General features: G+C 41.2%; 1 protein-coding gene across 2 annotated transcripts in view; it reads left to right on the plus strand.

Moving 5' to 3' along the window:
• COP1 (COP1 E3 ubiquitin ligase) overlaps positions 1–21,293 on the plus strand; it is a 125,924-nt gene that overhangs the window by 42,159 nt on the left and 62,472 nt on the right. For both annotated transcript variants that reach the window (XM_054638324.2, XM_077182010.1), the window contains exons 12-13: positions 11,216–11,359; positions 19,246–19,354. In XM_054638324.2, coding sequence (XP_054494299.1) covers positions 11,216–11,359; positions 19,246–19,354 — 253 coding nt within the window. The remainder of the gene's footprint in view (positions 1–11,215; positions 11,360–19,245; positions 19,355–21,293) is intronic.

The raw sequence follows: 21,293 nt of genomic DNA on the forward strand, positions 1-21,293 counted from the left end.
TTTTGGCTGGAGAAGCCTTGGTCAACTCATCTGTTGAATCATGATCCAGTGTTCACAAACTGCATCCTACCTTTGGTGTCCATTATATTTTTTCCATTGCTTGCTCATTGTTCCATTGCTTCTTAGGAATGAGATGTGAAGAGGTATCTCTTAGCATCCAAACAGTATGATTTTCTGTTTCAAGATGGCATTTTTGTTTGAGTTCACCTTTTCAGTAACATGACCTGAAATCCTTTCTTCAAAGGTGAGCTTAAAAGAAAAAAATCCATTATGAGTGAGTTTTTAATGTATTCATTGAACTGTTTAATTTTTCTGTTGCCCTTTTTACTTTGGACTACAATTATTTGTCCATATAAATTCTCAGAGCCAAACTTTAACAAGATACTTTTTAGTTCTGAATCTACCATAACAAGCTTTATTTTTTTTTTTTTTTATAAATGCTTGGGCTGCCTGGGATTAGATGAGCCATTTTATTAAGTTTGGGACCAGCAATGCTTCTTTATCTTGCAGGTAAAGATAAATGAATGAAATGGAAGTGGGTTTACCCTTTACAGGATTATGTTTGAGTGTAGTAGATGGTGTTCCTTAAGAAGTGAGGAAGGCTGGATTTTACTTATAGCCTGTTAAATAAACCATTTTTTAAATGGAGTCTTTATTTACAAGTGGCCGCTCAAAACTGGACAAATCCATCTTATTTGAACTGTTCCCAAAAGTAGAAGGGAGCAAGAAATGTTTGGATAAGGAGACTTAAATTGCAGAATTACCAAGGAAACTTGAAGTATAATTCCCTAAACTTACTTGAAGTTTGTGCTTCTCCCATGGTTCTCTTACTTTCCTTCATCTGAAGTTCTGGCCTGTAGATCAGACATTGTCTGGGGCTGAAATGGAATTTTTGTTTAATTAAAGCTGAGTGAAGTACAGAGCCTTTCCCTTACTTTCCCATCTTTCTCTGGAGTGCTGAACTGATATATTTCCTAGTACATGATTGTGGTCTGGGTCCCTTGAGCAGAAGCTAAATGTGACTTGTGCCCAGCAAAAGGGTTATGCAGGGGTCAGTGCTGATCTCTGAATTCAGAGTTCAGGGACACTCTGCCCTGGAACACAGCCCTCCAAGTCCCAGGATGGGCTGCTGGTACCAAGGACTGACACCAGAAAAGAGCTTTTAGAGGCTTCTATCTCCAGTCTTGACCTGCAGAGTAAACCTTCTGCTGACCACAGTGATGCTGCACAGAGAAGTTTTTTCTTTCATCAACATAAGAGCTAAAACTTAACTTGAAATTGGGAGGTTAATGAATGGAAGTGGCATGGCTGCCAGTGGGACCTCATTTTTTTCCTACTAATTTCAGACAATTTGGCAGTAGGAAGATCTTTTTCTCATTAAGCTCTCTTAGTACTTGAAACCTGTCTTCATCTGCAGACAATTAGATGAGAATTTTTAGTTGAATTTCAACTTTATGAATTTTCATAAATGATCTGTTAAAAGTATTGAGCAATCTTTTGATTAATTTGGGAACTGGCTTTTAAACAAAATGTTTTAAATAGTGATTGTTCTTCAAGATTTTTCTTTCAATATCTTGAAGGATCTATATGCAGTTTATGCAAGGATCACACCTGAGCAACCTGGTGTGATCAGAGCTTCCCCTGCTCTGGCCAGGATATTGGACTAGAGACCTCAGAGGCTTGGGACTGTACTTGTGATAAAGGTACATGACCAGAGCATTAGAAATTTTACATTTTGCCCTCACTTTCTACTGAGCATCTCCCTCAGGCCTTAGGTTTTAAGAAGAATTTAAGGAGGAACTCTCTGTGTGGCTTTAACATGTGTAGTGCAAAGTGTATTTCACTTCCTACAAACTTCATGATCACTACTTACAATTTCAACAGGATTGTATTTATTGGATTTAAGACTGCTTTTCTTTTGAAGAGAAGTTTTCCTGAAAGTGCAGGAACTCACAATGGATGCTGTAGTGTCAGAAATGTACTTTGAGAAATCAATATTCAGGTAGGAGGATGGTACTGATGCCTTTTTCAACCTAGAGATGAAACAACACATGCTTTCAATATAATATAGAAGGTAATATAAAAGTGGATCTTTATTTTGAGGCCTCCAGGGGTAGTCATGGAGAATATCCCCAAAGCCTGTCCACATGGGGCGAATACAGTTTTTATAAATTTTAACAAATTAGCAGAATTGACAAAAAAGCAGTTAGGAGGACAGGTGGTGGTGCAAATTCCCCTCCAGGTCAAGCCTCTTCTCTGGACCACCCCCCCTTAGTACTGGCTGTACTTTATGAAAATGTATCTTGAAGAGTTCTTCTCAACACTGATAACCAGGAAGAACTAAGATACTATAGGGGCCCTGGAATTTGTTTTATCTTTCTGCCTATGGAAAGGGCATGGAAAATTACTGGAAAACTAGCCACTAATGCAATAGTCTCCAGAGCTACAAATATATGTGCAAAGAATACAGAGAAAAAGGGATATAGGAAAATAAGCAAAAACAAAATGGCATCATTACCAAATGAAATTGCCTTGCATCATTGCATCCACCCCTCTTGATTGCTCAGGATGAAAATCTTTTCAGTGAGGCTGGAGGTAGCTGCCCTTCTGTTTGTGGTGATGTTAATGTGGTAATGGGTGTCATCTGGCAGCAGTGCTGTGTCTTGGCCTCAAGAACTGGACAGGCAAGCCACAAAAAGCTGTGCTTCCAGCATCTTAGACACACAGTTCACATTCTGACAGTGTTTGTAAAAGTCAAAGATGGATTTCATTTAATCCCCCCCAATTTTATAGCTTTCATTTGGCATTGAGTGTTGATACAGTGAATTCTTGTTTCTCCATAAAGACAAAAACCTCTCATTAATAGAACATGGATTTCTGTATCTTATTACAGTATTCTTTTTAATTTTCTAGCCATATTTGTTGTAAATGCCTGAATTTTTTTAAGAGCTAATGATCTGAAAAGTATTAGCATGCCTTTGGACTTTTTTTTTGTTTGTTCCTGGCCAACTAGAGACGTTAGCCTGTTAAATGGTGGGTAGTTGAGCAATATAATAAGAGTGTGTTAAAGCATCAAAGATGTATGGTGTGGGCTTAAACGATTCTGAGAATAAACCTTCCAAGCAGCTCAGCCTGGAGAAGAGGCTTGAGCTCATGCTTATTAATATATCATCGTTTCCATTAATAAATACAGTTTCTGAGGCATGTTTGGGATTTATGTGCTGCATAGTTGTTTCATAGAATAAGGTAATAAATTAACACAGAACAAGCTATGAAGTGATGTTTGTTTTCATGGGATTACATAAAGTGTGTGCATGCATTTGTGCAAGTGAAGTCAGAACAACTTCTCTGTGAGACTGTGGAATTAGGGGTATACATAAATCATGTTTAGAAAAAGTAAAAGAGAATAGCATTCAAAATACTGATGAAATAAGATTCAAAGTGCCATCAAAACAAATCTCATTAAACACTTATGTCAGTTGGATGAGAAATGCTTCAAATGATGCTTTAACCTTGTTCTGTCATTACCAGGCAGTAGGAATATTGCAGTTAATTGCTCAAGCCCATCCTCTGGCTGCTTGGGAAAGGCTCATCTGTGGTGTATGGATTTGAGGTTTAGGAAGGCTGGTGCCCTGACTCATGGTGCCTGTTGGATTGAGCTGAGTTGTCTAAAGAGATTACTGTCTCCAGCTGTCCCTCCTGATTCTCTGCAGGGTGTCTGGCAGAAGAACTGGTGGCAGTGTCAGGAAAAGGCAGAGGCTTGAGTTATTGGAGTGCTAGGCTTGGGGTGGTGATTTGTCCTGTGAAATGGGACAAAATGGCAGTGTGGTCAGCTGGACACAAACATCCTCAGCTGCTGCTGCCAAATCATGGAGGAAGCGTGAATTGGAGCCTACAGACAGAGTGCACTGTTTAAAGTCCTAGTATTGATGGAGATCTCACTTTCAGATCTATTTGTTCCCCTGCCTCATCAGCTCTGTCAGCTGTTGCTGTGCTCAGTTTTAAAGAAACAAAATCCTTGTTGGTGTAGTAACAAAAGGGTGGCTTGGAAACAAGCTTTTGAATGGCACTTCAGTACTTGCCACAACTGAGTTCCTTCCTACTTAATGGTGTAATCCTGATAAGATGGTGCTGTTGTTCAGACCACCTTGCAGGCTGTCATGGAGCAGGGTTTCCTCTCTAAAGCCTCAGCTTGGGGAGAGGTTGCTGTATTCTGTTCCAGCTGAACATGAAGAATTTGTTTCTTGTGCAGTGATGGTGCACTGGCAGATTGCCCAGAGAGGGTGTGGAGTCTCCTGAGATATTCCAGAACCATCTGGATGCAAGCCTGTGCCATGTGCTCTGGGATGATCCTGCTGGAGAAGGGAGGTGGGAGCAGATGACCCACTGTGGTGGATTCCAGCCTTATCCATTCAGTGATTCTGTACTGGATTCTGTACTGGAAACACTTCCCAAACTTGAAGGCAGATGAGAATGTTTGGATCGTTGTAACCTCTTCCACCTTAATGTTTGAAAATGTTGACTCTGTGCCATGGCTGCTGCCAGCTGTTCATAACCCACTGTGTACCAGCCCAGCTGGGTGAAATGGTACCTCCTGGATTTCAAATACAGATATAGGTTACCCAAAATACTGCAGCAGGCAGACTGATCATTTGGCTTGAATTTTAAATAGTGTCATAAGGAACTCTCTGCGTTTAACTGTTGGCATTTTTAGTTAAATTTCTCCTGCTCCAGGAAATTATTTAAAATGGTGTTTGTGGAAAAACTGAATCTAATCCTCATTAAGTTGCAGGGTAGTCGTTTGCAGCAGCTTTGGCTCATTGTACTTCTGTGGATCTGGCATAGCAGCCCTGGCATTGTCGTCATCTTCTGTTCAACATGCAGAAGAGCATCGCCCAGCAGTAAAGTGGCTTTTTATCAATACGCTTTTTATTTGGTGGCTTGCAGAATTCAGCAGTTCCCTATAGGTTTTCTCATCATTAGTGTTAATTAAGCCAAGTTCCCCTAATGCATGTATGGGAAAAAAACCTTATGCAGCAGAAGAGACTGTCTCTAGCTATAATTTTATAGCCAAGACGGGGACTCTGCTGTGGCTTTCTGGGATATTTTGGGTTGTATTTAGAGGAGATTAGGTTCATGGTAACTTCTTTGCAAAGTAGAGAGGAGCATGGTTCTGAAAACTGAGCTAATGCAAGGAGCCCAATTAATCTCACAGCATACTATATGCTCTCATTGGGTTTGAAAAAAGAACGACTCTGTTTTATCTAGAGATGACAAAGCATAAAAGTCACTCTGTTGGGTTTGATTTCCGAGCTGTGAGATGGATCTGAGCCCACCAAATCTCCTCGATTCAGGTTTAATATTCTCCTTTAAACAAGCTCTTTATGAAACAGGAGTATTATGAAGTGGTCTCTGTTAGAACTGATGGCATTTCATTACACTTAAAAGGATTTTTATAAGCAAGAAGTGGGCCTGGAACTAGGTCTAATGACATTACTTTGTTAATGTGGTACCTTTTTATGCCTTTCTTCAAACAGAGCAGAACAGCCCTCCAGGCTACTGTGCCTGTAAGAGAGATCCTGAGAGTGTGACTGCAGCATGGCTGTGCAATGATATCTTTCCAAGGGAGCCCAGAGCTGAGGACTGTCCTTCCCTGTGCAGTGCAGGCTTTGCTGGGCTGATGCAGCAGCCTTCCCAGCCTGTTTCCCAGATGGTGGGGGAAAGTTAATTAACACACAGAGCTGACTTTCTAGTCTCTGGTTTTTGTGCTTCAAACAGGGGTTTGATTAGGGGTAACATTCCCATTGGATGTTTGGAGCCCAGAGGAGGAGAGGAGATGGGAAGGGTACCCTGGGTGCATTCAGTGGAGCCACTGGAGCTGGGATATTCCAAGCAATTCCAAAGAATAGCATCAGCCTGAAATAACTTAGGGTCCTCTGTCCCACAGTGTTTATTAGACATCCATTACACTTGAATCTGATCTACTGAGGGTAGCTAAGATGACTTCACCTTGATCAAAGGACAAATCTGGCAAATTTCTGGTGGTCTGGGGGTCACATCTAACCTAAGGTAACGTGATTCTTCAGGATAAAATAGTTTGCTGTCTGATAGAATGACTTTGAGTGATAATCTCATTTATACATTTAACTTATCTATCCAAATAACAGTGTACAGAGAATTGGGGTTTAAGTGGTCCTTTCTGACTAGAGATAGCAACAACCTGTCTGGGATCATGACATGCTTGCTCAGTTTATATTTTAGAAAACATTTGGAAGCCTGGGAGTTTGAATCAAGAAATATGTTCTGCAGTGGTGCTCTGTCCTTGTCCCTATGGCACAGATTAAGGACTCAGAAATGAAAGCAGTGACCTTACTTAGGTGGTGGTGCTCTGGAGTAAGGAGTAACTAATGGAATTGCTGCTTTATTACAGGGAAAAACCTCAGTGGTTTATTTCATCCACTCACAGCTTTAGCAAAACCAGCTTTTGGTACTGAAACTTCATATCCTTAGTTTCAGTAGCTTTTGTTTTTATCTGTGACAAAATGTAGGCTTTGAGCTGATAGAACACAAAGTCTGAGTGCTTTACTGCAGCTTCCTATGCCTGAATATAGCTTTGTTTTTAAAAAACCATGTTAGTATGCTAGTAGTGCATACTTAGTGACACTAATTACCTTACTTAATTACTTAAAATATCAGTCTGTTATAAGCAGTCTCTCAGGTGTGTGATATTAATACCAATTTCTGTATTGGCCCCGGGTGCTTAACAGTCTACAGTGGTGCCCACAGTGTTGGATTGTAACCTAAATATCTAATCTTTGGCTTTGGTGCCTCAAAATGAGCATTGGAAAGAGATAGCCAGGCTTGGGATTGTTAGGAGTGACAGGACATGCCTTGGAGGCCATGCAGTGGAAGCAGAGTAAGAAATACTTTAAGAAATATAAGTGAAGGACAAAAATTGCTGCTAGCATCTCTCATTCTTCTCACCAATTAAGTCCCAACAATATATTCATGTTGTCATTAAATATGGAATTCCACAGCAAGACAGGAGTTGATGTTAGAGATACAGAAATAGAAACAGCACTAGGCTGGGGAGAAACAGAATTGAAAGGCTTTGGTACATCCAGAAAGGACAGTATGTCTGTGTGTGTGTCTCTCTATTTATATATCTATATAGATATATACAGCTCCATGAGAGGGACTGAATCATCTACTTTGTAGAAATGGCAACTCCTACAGGCACAGATCTTGGTAAGGAGTCAGGGCTGAGGCATTTTCGATGACAGTGGCAATTATAGGCTGTGTATGGGAAGGGGAGAGGAGCAGTTGGCTGAAGACCTTTACCTGTAACTGGTGGGGCATTAAAGGCAAATGCACTTAGATACCTTCTCCCTACCTTCTCCTGTTTTCAGGCAGTGGGTACAGTGCATCCCTGTTAATATCTGCTATGACCCAGCTGCACATGGATTTCTGTTGTTGCCAGGAGTTACCACCTGAAACGTGTGTGTGCTTCTTACAAAGTGTAACTGGGAGGGAGGAAACCCTCCTCTGTCCCAAATCAAATCTTCTGGCCAGTGCCTCCTAGCTGTAGTGTGACTTGTTGAACACCAGTCTTGCTGTTGCCTTGTTCATAACCCTTTTGGGGAGGCAGCTGCTCCATTCCTTTAATCAATTTAGTTGCCCATCTGTATGCATTCCCTAACTCCAGCGCATCCTCCGGGGATGTGGAGAACAACTGCACACACCAGCAGGATGCAAATGTACCAAGGCTCTACACAATGGCAGAGCTGCTAAATACTCCTGCTTTACTCTCTCCCTGCTGCTCTATCCTCAACACCAAAGCAGGCTTCCAGGCATGTTTCAGAAGCAATTTATTTCATAATTCTATTTGTTAGCTATGAGTGTTCTCCAAGGTCACGGGCTTTGCCATTAAAATAAAGCAACTGATTTATAATCTCACAGATTGGGAATTAAGATAAGCAGTGGAGAAACCAGAACCCTTGAGGATGTGCTTACTTTCTAGCAGCTCTTAGTGATATTTCCATAAGATGTTGGTTGTCAACTTCTTAGGACAAAGAAAGCAGTGATTTGGGAATGAGAGGATGTCTCTCTTCTATTTTCCCTAAAACAAAACTGTCAGATCCTTTCAATTTGATTTCTGTAAGTAATTCTGTGGCATGTTTATAAAGCTCTTTCAAATATCCAGCAGTTCATATGTCCCCAAAAGATTCTTTATAGAAATTTGGTTAGTCTTGGTTGGTCAGAAATGTGGAATTTGAAAATAGGCTGAACAAAAAGGAGCAATTGATAACTGTTTTTAACAAGTACATCTTTGAGGAGCAAGGACCACTGCTGGTCCAGAAGATAATTTCACTGGAGGGTTTAATTATTTTGTATTATTCTATTGCATGTTATTGTGCTAATGAGAAATTCACTTGGACTGTGGAAATGTATCACCTGCAAAGCAGAATGTTGTCTTTCTGAGCTGGCTCTGTTGAGTCTTTTGACAAGACAAAACAAAACTTCAATTCTCCAGTGAATTTTCATATAGATAAGCTTGTGTATAAGCAAGAGCTTACATTGACACAAAGACTTCAAGCAGCAGGTGACAGGAGTACCCACGAGCCAGTTAAATGCAAATAAGGCTTGCATAATACTAAGTGTATTTAAAAGACTTGCAAGAAAAAGCATAAAAATAATGGCTGCTGTGCAGGTAGGCTGTTTGTCCTAATGCTGATTAGTCCAGGTGTAAGCAGAGCTTTGCAAATACTAGGAACAGTTTCATATGGTATATAATGCACTTGATTAGGTAGTTAGATTGTTCCTATTTTTATTTGTAAATCACTGCTGAAAAGCTGACTGGCAGAAAGTGAGAACACTGGCTGTTCCAGGGCTGAGCACAGGTGATGGGAGGCCAAGGTGCAGGTGTGTATTGGTCTGCACTGTAGTGGTTTATTTCTGCATTCTTTTTCTCCCTGCAGTGTCTTTGATGCTGTTTGAAGGTCACAGGTCTGACAATTCCATTCCTTAAGGCTTTTTATTTTTTTAATGATGTGTTAACTTTTATGGGCATCTTTAAATACTAATTTGTTTTGTCTACAGCATGTCTCTATTAAAAAAAAATTGAATTAATACTAGAGAAGCAAACCCAACCCAAATGAGAGAAGTTCTATTCTGCTCTAATAACTTGGCTTTTTACCAGACATTGTAATGCATTATTTTTCTTTCTTCAGCAGAAGGCTGAGGGTTTAAATTGAATCCAGGCAGATGAATCACTGCCATCACTTTAGTTGTGCTTTACCTGAATCCACAGGGCAGAGAACAGGAGAGGAGACAGCAGTTCAATTAAGATTGTGGTACAAGTAAATCCTTTGTATTGTTATAGAGGCTTTGATTATAAAGTTCTTCCACAGAATAGGGTGAGCTGACAGAACAAGACAGACCTGAATGGTGTTTTCATCCTGTGTGTATAGAAAGTGATTTCGATTAGTGTAGATCTGGGGAGTGGGGAGAGCAGCCTGGATGCTTAGGTGACTTCTTTCCCTCTCCCATTTTATTTAAATAGATGCCTGCATGCTTGTTTAATTCCCCAGCCATAAGCATGTTCGTCCCTGCATTTTGGAGGCTCATGATTTTGTAGGCTGCACCTGATTAGGTTCTCTAGCAGTCACTTGTGAGTGGGGCCATCTCCTGCCACTCCTGGGAGAAGTTTGGGTGCCTGAGTTAAATGGCCAAGTTTCAAGTTGCTTCATTGAATTATTTTAAAGCCACAGACTGCATATCAACAGTCTTTTCTCTCCATAGTTTAAAAATAACTTGATGATATCTCCTTTACAAGGACTTGAAAATTCTGTTGGTGTTTAAATTTATCTTCCCTTGGAAACATTGCATTGCCTTCGACTTCTCAGCTCTGTTGAGGAGCAGGAAGCTCTTGCTGTTACAACAATGGGGGCAGCCTGAAGAGCCCTTTCTCTTCTTGTAATTGGTTTAATGCTTTCTAATTTTAAAAAACGGTACCTTAAATACCCCTGCTCTCAAGGTTTTGAATTAGTGTAAACTCAGTTTTTCCTGCTGCCATTAAGAACTTCCTCCCTGGTTCATAAACACTCTGGATTCTTAAGGGGGGAAAAAACAAGTGATAGAGACAGCAGGGATTTAAATGAATTAGTGAGTGGAAGAACTCCAAAAGAGACTTCTCTAAACAGTAGACTGGTTAATCAGAAGACTTGGGGACAGCTGGTTACTGATCATAGAAACCTCCTGACTGAGGGCAAATGCTGCCCCCGCCCTTTCTGGGGAGGTGTCTGTCTCATTGAGGCTGAATGCTCTCCAAGGAGACAGGTGTATGTGCACCTGCCCTGCCAGCAGTGCCATGGGCTGCAGCAAAGCAGGAGCTCCTGGCAAGTAGGATTACTTCCCCAGCTGCTGGATGTCTAGCAGATTTCTCTCAAGCCTTTCCAGGCTGTGAAGGTAGGAATAACATTAGCTGTTTGTAACCTGCTGCCTGCCTTTCTCTTAGATGTGTTTCACGTACAACCTCGGGCTTTTCTCATTTGCAGCTTAACTTTGTTATAAGTTGACTGCTTTTACTTCCAGCTTCCTTGATATTTATTACAAACTTGCCCTGCAGGTCAAGAAAGAAGGTGCTTCTGTTTGCACAAGCAACCCTAAATGGAAGTCATAGTTGTTTTTACAGTACTGATGATCTGATTTCAACCCCCTGTGGTTACCAGGGAATTTGGAAAGGTTTTTTTCCACAAATACCGCTTTGCTCTGCGTTAGCACTTGAAAAGTTCCTGAAGCTGTTGTACACAGGGGGAATCAATGGGCAGTCATGCCATGGAATGTTAACACCTTTCCAGGACAAGCTGTTGGCTTTGACCTTTGGGTACCACAAAGTGTAGATGGTGTGGCTGAACGGAAAAACCTCCAGAGCATGTGAACAAATATCCTGGCTGTGGAGGGTGATTGTGCTGCCACAGAAATGGAGCTGTGTATGTTGTTGGGGGGTGGATTGGAGAACAATGCTTAGAGCAAGAGCTCCACACTGTTGGGGTGTGTGCCAGATCTGACCAGGGTGTTCTGAACTGAGTATGTCCACACTGAAAATTGTGATTTTCAACTCTGCCATACCAGGATGTTTAGGAGGTAAAATATCCTCCTGCTAAGTATGTGGGGTATTTTTACAGAGTTCTCAACCTATGTTTTTGTTTCTCAGTATTGAGTTTGACCGAGACTGTGACTACTTTGCCATCGCTGGAGTGACAAAGAAGATTAAAGTCTATGAATATGGTACAGTCATTCAGGATGCAGTGGATATTCACTACCCTGAGAATGAAATGACCTGTAATTCCAAAATCAGGTAGGCATTGATTTGTATTTGAACTCAGAGTGCCTTTTCCACTTGATTGTTTATGTGTAGCAATTGTTCTGCTTTCTTTATGGGAATTGGAGAGGAAAGGAGGAATGCAGGCACTGATGGAGACTGGGTGGCACAGGCACTGTTACTTGTGTGTACTGGGTTCATCCAAGGCTGGATGAAGAAAGCCCACATATCTGGAGGAGAAAAGGCAATAGGGAAGTTAACTGCTGTTGTGTTCCTTGCAAATGCTGTTGGATACCTGCTCAAAGTGGAGGATCCATGCACCAGGTAAGTCATAGCTTGTCCAGGCTCTGTACCCAGCTCTTGATAACAGTTACTGATTCTTTGTGCTCTCTTCTCTTCATTGACCAGATCCTTTCTGTTCTTCTGAGAGCTTGCTAGTCCTCAGGAAATGTTCCTCACTGGCATGTTCTACCTAGGAATTTTTGTCTGCCTGAAGTATTGTTCTGCTGGGCCTCATAATATAAAGCTCCTGAGAAAGGACCTTTCTTGATTTTTTTTTTTTTTTCCTTCTGGACTATCATTACTGTGAACTCATTTTTTTTATCCATTTAGATGTATTAAACTAGTGAAATATAGACCACTATGTTAGAACCTCAACTGAAAGAATCCAGCTAAATAACTTTAAAATCCTAATTCAAAGAATCTCATAAAGCTCAGAAGAAAATAATAGAGGCAATCAAACCCATTCAGTATTATAATACAAGTCTCCAGCATTTCTGTTGCAATAATTTGTTTTTATTTGTTACTCTACATTTTAAAAGCAGTAAAGCACCCACGAAAGTGCAAGTAATAAATTTATGTAGCAGTCCGGCTTCCAACGAACAAAATGTTGTGCAACAAAACTAAGAGTGTTTGTGAGCCTATTTTAGAGCGTAAAAATCACGCTTTGTTTTGTAGCTGACACATTTCTAAAGATAGCTCAGTCATTCCTGTGTTGCTATTGCTCATTATTCCCAGGAATTACATAACACTATTTTATGAAGGGGAAGATGTAAATGCAGCTGACCCTGGGACTAGATTTCACAGGAGGTAAAAGCAGCCTGAGTGGTTTGTATTGATATGCTAAACTGATTATGGAGCTTGTGTTTGGCTGGGCTGGTGAAATGTTCTGCATTTTTACCCGAGTATGCACCATTCAGCTTTATTTTTGTGGAGAGATGAGCAGAATAATAGGAGAACCATCTCACAGTCTATTAATACCTTTTGCCTTAATTAGAAGGGGAAAAGCAATGTGTGTTTGGTACTTTTTGGACAACTTGAAACAAATTCTAAACTTGCAGTTTCAGTTTGACAGGGGAGCTACCTTGACTCTCCTGCCAGTTGTTAGGGAAGTTGCTAATTCTCCCTTCTCCCCCAGCTGCCAGTGAGGAGAGTCACATTAGTGCCTTCTGTGGTGTTACTCATGTTGGCTTTGTGCTCCAGCCAAGATGCTGCTTGCTTTCAAGATTTTTCTCATTTTCAAATTTCATGCACATATATATTTTATGTATATGTGACAATGCTAAATGCACTGTCCTCCGACCCTCTTCCTCAGCAAAGGAGGATCAGGTCCTCTCTCATTTTCTTGCCCTAGTTTCTCTCATTCCTTTGAAGAAGTAAATGGTGGGGTTTTTTTTCCCCCATCAGCCTCCTCCAATTATATCAGGCTTCCTTTGGCAGGTAGGTGCTTTTGGCTTTGACAAATAAAGTTGGTCTGTCAGTCAGAGGCATCCTTGCTATATCCATTAGCTGTGCTGCCAGTCACCGGTGCCGGGGCTCGCTGCTGCAGCTTGGAGCAGCATAATTGCTTGCTTTTCTGAAGTGGCATAGCTTGAGGGAGAAGTTAGAGATGAAGGCTGCAATTTCATTATGGAATATTGCAGTGTGCTAAAAATGTGCCCATATTGTAATAGAAAAATCTAAGTAAGTGGAACCTGCTCTTTGTAAAAAGCCTCAGTTTAAAGCCGTTGATCTTAATTTGGGTGAAAGTGCAGCTTCTCCAGGAGACTTTACCTGTGAGTGCCCCTTCTGATATCAAAGACAAACATATTTCTGCTCTAGCAAGTGGGTGGTATTTTTCTTCCTGGCAGAGATGCAGGGGTCTGTGTGCAGATGGGATTTGGTGACATGTCTCTCCTGGTTAAATTGATCCTGGTTAACCTTGTTCAGAGCAATGATGCCGGAACATAAATCATTAGCGATGATGTTGGTGACTCAGCTTTCAGAGGAGCAGAGGCTCTGATGGGCTTTTATAAAAGCAGACAGGTGACAGCATTTGTGAGGACTTGTGTCTGGCCAAGAGCAAGTCTGGCCCAGAGCAGCTGCGGGAAGGGAAGCCCGTGCCTGGGCCGGGGCTGGCGCCAGCCCAGCCCTGCTCTGCCGTGTGCCAGCTGGGTGCCTGCTGAAAGCTTGAGCTTCATGCCAGCAGTAATTGATTGTAGGCTTTCCTGGAGCAGAGCCCTGGTACCAGCTGTAGCTGAGTCTCTTCCTCTTTTCCAGCCCCCTTTTTTTACACCCACCTGCTTCTTAAATACATTCTTTTTTCATCATCTGCTAAGCCTTCTTATCCCTATTTTGAAGAGCGGGGAGGAAGTCGGTGTGTTGGGTTTCTGGTAAATGTGCATCGCATCCCCTGGGAACAACAGTGGCATAAGCTTCCAGGAAAAACACAAGATGACACATAAATCCTCATAAAAATCCCATTTACAGATTCATAGCTTCAGTACAAGAAACAAATCCTGGCATTGTGTAGTAGCTATAAACAGCACCCTGTGAGCTAATTATGACTTGCTGTGTCCCTAGCTATGGCAGGCACTAATCTGCAGCTCCCCCCGTGCCGGAGATGGGAAAGGACGAAGAGGAATGGCTAGCAGCAAGCCACAGCTCTGCTCTGATTTATTCCAGAGGCAGATTTGTTGTTTTGCCATAGGTCACAGGGGGAGAAAAATAAGGAGATCTAGCATTCAGGTAAAAAATTGGCTTTAGGCCTCGTTAATCTACAGCAGGTGATGTGTGAGTGTGGTTAGGTAAACATGCTTTTGAAATCCATGTTTAGTATTCTGCATGCTCACCACCGTGTGTTTGCAGCATCTGTACTTCAGTGATAGATGTTACCACAAACCTCCAAAATCAGCTGCATCTGTTTAGTCAATTGCAGTAAAAGCAAAGCATCAGTATTCTTTCTTTTTTAGGAGGCTGCTAATATTTTACAGTTTTCATTTTTTGGTCTCAATAAATCAAATATGTGATTGCTATATCCTAATAGTGCTTCATGGGTGTATTGCTGTCAGCTTTGAAAATAGCAGCCACTTCTTGCTATGAAGTTTAAATTAAGCAAAAACTTGTCATATTGTCTTTTTCATTGTAGACTCTGCAATTTGGAATGGTATGAGGTGGTTGTGTTGGGTGCCTGTATTTCCAATGCAGAGGATGTTTGACAATAAACAGGTTATAAGGAAATATGCCTTCAACTTGCATTAATTCAAGTTTTTGGAATCACTGATTCACTTGCAAGAAGATGAAATTTTTCTCCAGGAATATTTGTCTTTAACCATACCAGAGGTTTTCTTTGAATTGATTAGGAAAAAAGGGGTTTATTTTAAAACATTCATCACAGTAATGTAATTCCATATGTCTCTGAAGTATTTGTTTTGTGTTGTTATTCATGTGGATGTCCTTTGCAGTAGTAGATCATGCTCTTAAAAACATTTCAGTCCTATTACCAGTCATCAGTTGGCTCATGGTGACAGACTGGCTCTGAAGCACTTGGTGCTCAGAAGCAGATCAGACCACAGGAGTTTGTGCCTTATTAAAAGCTTTAACTTTATTTAGCTCTCACTGCCAGAGGAGTGGTTGACACTGGGTAGCTTGAGCCTGGATTTAAGACATATTAGCCATAAAAATACTGTCTCATGAAAGAAAGATCAGCATAACTGACAACACTAACTGAGCTGGCCCACTTGTGTGTCTGATTAAAATGAAGGATGCACATGAATCTTTACAGGGTCAGGATTTCTGTGTGGCTGGATCAGATGCTGAGGTTAGGAGGGTTTTTCTGAGGTTGATGATTAGCTTTCAACTACAGTTTCTCCAGCTTAATCCCCTAGGAAGGAAAGCTATCACAACTTCTGATAAGAAAATCTCTGGGGTGTAACTATCACTCTGTCTCTGGATTAAAGAACAAAGCACAAACTGAAAAAAAAAATACAGCTACTGTACTTAAAATAAAAGATGGCATCACACAATGCCTTTTAGTCCAGTGAATTATACATTCTCTCAGCCCTAAACAGTTATTTTTATATCATATCTCAGAGCCTTCATACTTCAATTTCTCCTGGATGTGGCTGCAGACCATCTAAAGGTTGTCTACAAAAAGTTATTTTTATGAATTTCTTGGGGTTTGATAGTTAATCTGAGGACTGTGTAAGCTGCATTTTTGGTTCATATCACCTTTGACTTTCCTTTGCCCTTCTCCAGCTTGCTCCCTATGCCTTTTTTGAGTTTGTTACTCAATTTGTTACCTATGATAGCATCTCAAGGGACCCAAAAAAAAATTGATGCGTTTAAAGCTTCAGCAAAATTGCCTGTGTTGGGCATGGAAGAAAGATCAGTGCTTCCCTTAAGGGGAATGTGGCAGAGAGTTCTCAGCCCTCTGCAGGTCCCAGGAAAGCCATATGGAAGAGAAACACACCCCAGATCCAGCACAGCCTTCTTCCTGGTGTGGATTGTCACAGATGCCAGAGGATACAACCTAAGGACTTCTTACAGAGTGACTTTTAGAGGTGCAGAGAGTGAAAGGACAAGGGGGAATGGTTTTAAGCTGAAAGAGGAGAGGTTTAGGTTGTGTTAGGAAGTTGTACAACTCAGGTTATCAGAGAAGCTGTGGCTGCCCCATCCCTAGAAGGGTCCAAAGCCAGGCTGGACAGGGCTTGGAGCACCCTGGGATGTGGAAGGAGCCCCTGCCCCTGGCAGGGGAATGGAATGAAGGGGTGTTTTAAGGTTTCTTCTACCCCAAACCATTCTGTGATTTCTATGAAAGGACAGCCCTTGGTAAAATCTACCTGCAAAGGGAGCTCCCCTCTTCCTGATCTAACTCTAAATTGCACTCTGCAAAGGTTACTTTGGAGAATTTAAATTAGAAAGAAGCTCAGGTATTGCAATGTTAAGGGAAAAGCTCTAGTTTCAGACTTTGTAAAGAGAGTTGGGTGGGGATGAGGGCAGAATTAAGGCAGAGAGCTGGAACAGGGTTGATTTTGTCTTACTATGATCTTTTAATCATATTACTTAAAAATGAAAGATTTATGGTGTGTGTGACTTTAAAGGGTGTTAATTGAACCACTTAGTGGCTGCAAATCCCTAACCATTTTTCACCTGTCAGTTCCTGTTTTCCCCTCTAAGTCTGTCTATTAATGCTTTCCAAATGAATGTTAACCCCTTGTTTAACACCATCACGCTGCAGTGGGATCTTTGCTGTGCCAGAACTAATGAACATGCTTTTGGGCACAGAAACCATGTTTTTCTCCATCTGTACCATCAGTGAAGTATTTTAAATCTATCACATCTCAAACAGAACTGTTAAACTCTTGTCCTTTACATCTTTCTACCTACTCAGTAATTCTTAATTTTCATTGTCTGGGGGTGATTTCTTTATTGACAAGATGTGGTTGTGTAATTGTTCCACCTGAGTATGAAGAGAATATTCATCCTCTAACACCCAAAGTGTGTCACCAGCACATCAGCCTTCCTCTAGCACCCTTTTCACTTGCTGGTGCTGTCTGATGTCCTCTCAAAGCCATCCAGATAGGAGATTGCTTTTTAAGATATGGCTCTAGGTTGTATTCTTTCTGCTTGTACATGATGGCTTTACTTACAGATTATTTCCTTTCTTCCTTAAGCTCCTTGAAGCTCTGACTTGAGAGGAGATAATCTGGTTGGGAGGACAGGTTTGAACTGATAAAGGTGTCCTGTGGTGTGGTTTCTACCTCCCTGCCAGTGGCTGGAGACTGTTCCCAGCCCACAGCTCAGGGTGGTGGAGCTCTAGGCCTCTGAACTGCTTTTGCTTCCATCAGGGACTGCTCCAGCTGGAAACATGACTCCATGTGTCAGATGTGGTTAACTCTGGGCTGCTGCAACCTTCACCTCATGGAACTGGTGGGCAGTGCCTGCCAACTCCATTTGGAACTCAGGGAGTCACTTAAGCCTCTTGGAATAAGGCTTCTAGTAAATCATAGGCTGTCAAGACCTGCTTTTCTGTGTGGGTACCTAGTGGAAGTAGAACTGAAATAGTGATGGCTCCTTGATGGTGCATTTGTGGACAGCTCTCATGCCTACAAGGGTTAGGGATACTTAACATTTTCTCATTAATGACACATCATGGAAGAGGTGAACCCAGGGAAATCATTGCATGAGCTGTATCACTGCAACCATCATCTTAGCAGTTGGTGGTTAAAAACAGTGACTTATATTGGGTAAATAAAATTTTAAGTTTCTGAATGTAAAGTTTAAAAACCAAGGAATGCTGTTAAGTTTCAGCATAGTCAGGAGCAGAATGGCAATGCTCCTTACTGTTACTTAACTAATGGAAAAATGAATGTTTAACTACCATGAGCAAGGAAAAGGATTTTTCCTCTTCTGTGTGTAAATTATTAAGGAAAACAGGATTGAAGGGTAGGTATAGTGGAACCAAGAATTTAGCAAGGTATAATACTCCTAAATCAGTATCCATGTATCTACATCATATTTCAATGTGTAGTTGCTCTGATCAAAGCAGTACTAAGAAGTTACAGAATTGTGGACTTCTGGTTTGTATTGTTGGTTAAAACTTGGCCCCAAGGCTACCATGATCCAGTTATCCGTGTCAGAGCTGCTCGAGGACCTGCATGAATGGGATCTGTCAGCTCAGCTTCTGCTCTGTACATCACACTTGATACCTACTGGCATGCTTCTTGGCCAGATGGTCCAAAAATTGGTGAACAAGTATTACAAATTTTCTTACCTCTGTCATTGGGAGTCAGAGTGGAGGCACAGTGCCAGAATGCTGCGAGTGTGACTTGGCAGTGTTGCTGCTCTTGTTTTCTCTGCTGATCGTTGGAGTTTGCCAGTGGAACCATCATTTCATTTTGCACAGCCCCTCAATTCAGCTTGAAATAAAAACCTGTGTGCTATATTTCCCAGTTCTTGATCAGAAACATTTCCTAAAATATTCATAGTAAACAAATTGCTGTTTCCTCCTGGATGTGAAGGCATTTTTAGCATTTACAGAAAGCTGGAAGTAGTTTCTCAGAAGTCACGTTTTCATGTGCACATAGTTACATATATAGAATATTAGCTGTGTGCTGCAGGAGAGTTTGATTTACTGTCCATGCATCTATGCATTTTACATATACAACTACTCTTGGGTAAGTAGTATATGGTATAATAACAATTTGGTATAATAATATGGTATAATGGTGATTATTATTATTATTGTTGTTGTTAATTTATGGTATAATAATAATTTGTTTATGGTAATAATAACAGTAGTGTCTATTGCTGAGAGGTATCAAGGCATCAAACCTTGAGCTCTCTGAGAATTCGTGTGGTACTCAAATAGCAAAAAAACCCTCAGTGTTTGAAATAATTGCATTTTTAAAAAGCTCTAGACCCTAGCACTTCAAGGGAGAGATGTCTCTTCAGCAAATAAAGTTTTGCTTTTAGTTTGTGGAATAAGGTTTTATTTCTGATGGATTTTGTATTTTTTCCCTAAGTTGCACGTTTCAGTGGGGTGGTTTGATCAAGGTGCTGTGTGCTTTGCAAAGATACTCATTGTTTAATGTATTGCAAGAGTGATTTTTGTGTTGTACATGGATTTACTGCAAGACTGACCAGGGTTTGCTCTTTTTAAGCTGTATCAGCTGGAGTAGTTACCACAAGAACCTGCTAGCCAGCAGTGACTATGAAGGCACTGTCATCCTTTGGGATGGATTCACAGGACAGAGATCCAAGGTCTACCAGGTAACACACAACCAGCCAGGAGCATTTCCTGTTGCATGGACAGCACTGAGTCTGAGGTGCTGCTCCTAGTCCAGCAAAAGGCTGTTCTGTTCCACAGGCTGAAATGGATATTCCTCCTGTTTGGTAAATGCCTCTCATCTGCACAGCTTTATTGAGCTGTAGTCCTCCAAGGGGGGCAGCTCTGTCTTCCTCTCACAGTTGTGAGGCAGTTATGTTTTCTTGCTGCTGCTTTTGGGTAGAGAATCTACACAAGGAGAAATCAGTTCCTGGGAGCTGTCTCACCTTTCTTTAGAAGCCTCAGTCTCTCCATACCTGTTCCACTTCTGTAGGGGGATGGAATATAAGAAAATAGTGTAGAAAGTAATCTTACCCCTAAGGAGTTTCAGCTGGGCCAATTATCAAAGATTAGGAGCAGGCCTGACTTTAACAGGCCACAGCTGTACCCAATGAGAAGAAGATGCTATAGAAGAGTGGGGTGGGTGGGTGAGAGGGGAACTGGAGTCAGTGGCTGCTTTGGGAAGAAGAAAGAGTCAGTGCTCTGAGGAGCTGCCCATGAGAAACACCAAGGAGGTCTGGAACTTTTGCGATAAGGAGACAACAGCATGGAACCCCTGCAAGAATATGACAACACACTTGAGTCTTGTCAAAAGCCTTTTGTAAAACTCTGCAGTGATTGCCAGCACAGGTGCTAGAGATGCAGAAGTGCAAAATGCAGCCTTGAATGAGGCTGGGAGAAGGGAGCACAAAGCAGAGCAAGGCAGCTCCTTCCCCACATGAGACCTGGTCAGGAGAAGTTTCTGGCATTTTGTTTCTTTGTGAAACTCAAACACTGTGTTTCTATCTAATGGCTTCTGAGGAACCCGTGATCAGAACAAGAAGGTTGGAAGAGGGCTGCTGTGTTTGGGATGAGGCTGGAAGTGCTGCAGGCTGTTGTGTAGGTAGCACAGCCCATTGAAACTGGTCAGTGATAATGGATGAACTACAGACTCCTTGACAGTTCAACATAAGCTTTATGTCTAATCAGCAGATTTAGAATTTATTGATTAATGCAGGTCTTCATTTCCAGACAGAAGGACCCTTTTTAACCCCCATCCTGTAACCTAGTGAAGAATTGGGCTAATCTAGGAAACTCAAGTTTGTTGTTTCAGTCCTAATATGTCACACTATGGGAATTTTGCAGTTGATTTCAATGGTAATTATGAAACCAAAGAGGAAGGTTTTTAAAAAAGTTCCTATTTAGGCCACCGTTTACCTTCTCATTGTTTTTTAGTCATTTTATAATGCTTGTTTTCACTAATCCTTTGCATATCTCAATGAAAGAGAAATTATACTGGACAGAATAAATCTAGTCTGTTTTCCCCTCAGATACATTTTGCAATTCTTTATGAGGCTGAATAATGAACCTAGAGACGACCAGCTGTTGCTTATGTTAAATCAAACTCATTTTGCTTCCTATCAGATTACTTGAATTTTTTATTTGGATTTGGATAGAGGCATTGACATCTGCTTTGCATGTACTGAAACCCTTTAGTGACTTCATCCTTGTGAGCTTTTTGTCTTGTAAGCCTGTGTTGAAGGCTTTACACAAGGGGTTTGACTGAATTTCAGATTTTATTCAATGTAATGCTGTGCTTTCATGTGGGATGGATAGCATAGCAATTACAGCTCTTCTGTGTTTTGAGGAAGAGTGTGCAGTCTTAATAATATTTATCTGAGTGGTAAAACAGAGGATTAGACACCAGGAGACTTACTTAATAGCTCAGCAGGAAGGTGAGGATTTCCTGGACTTTCAGAGAGGAGATGTTTGAAATGAGCATCTTGTCAGTATTGGGAGATACTTAAAAATTGCTTATTAATATTGAAAGATACAGCTACAATCAAGGATAAGCAGCAGCTCATGGTGGAACCACAGCCAGTCAAATACTGCTGCAAAACCAGG

The sequence above is a fragment of the Agelaius phoeniceus genome, chromosome 8, assembly GCF_051311805.1.
Source record: "Agelaius phoeniceus isolate bAgePho1 chromosome 8, bAgePho1.hap1, whole genome shotgun sequence".
Classification (NCBI taxonomy): domain Eukaryota; kingdom Metazoa; phylum Chordata; class Aves; order Passeriformes; family Icteridae; genus Agelaius; species Agelaius phoeniceus.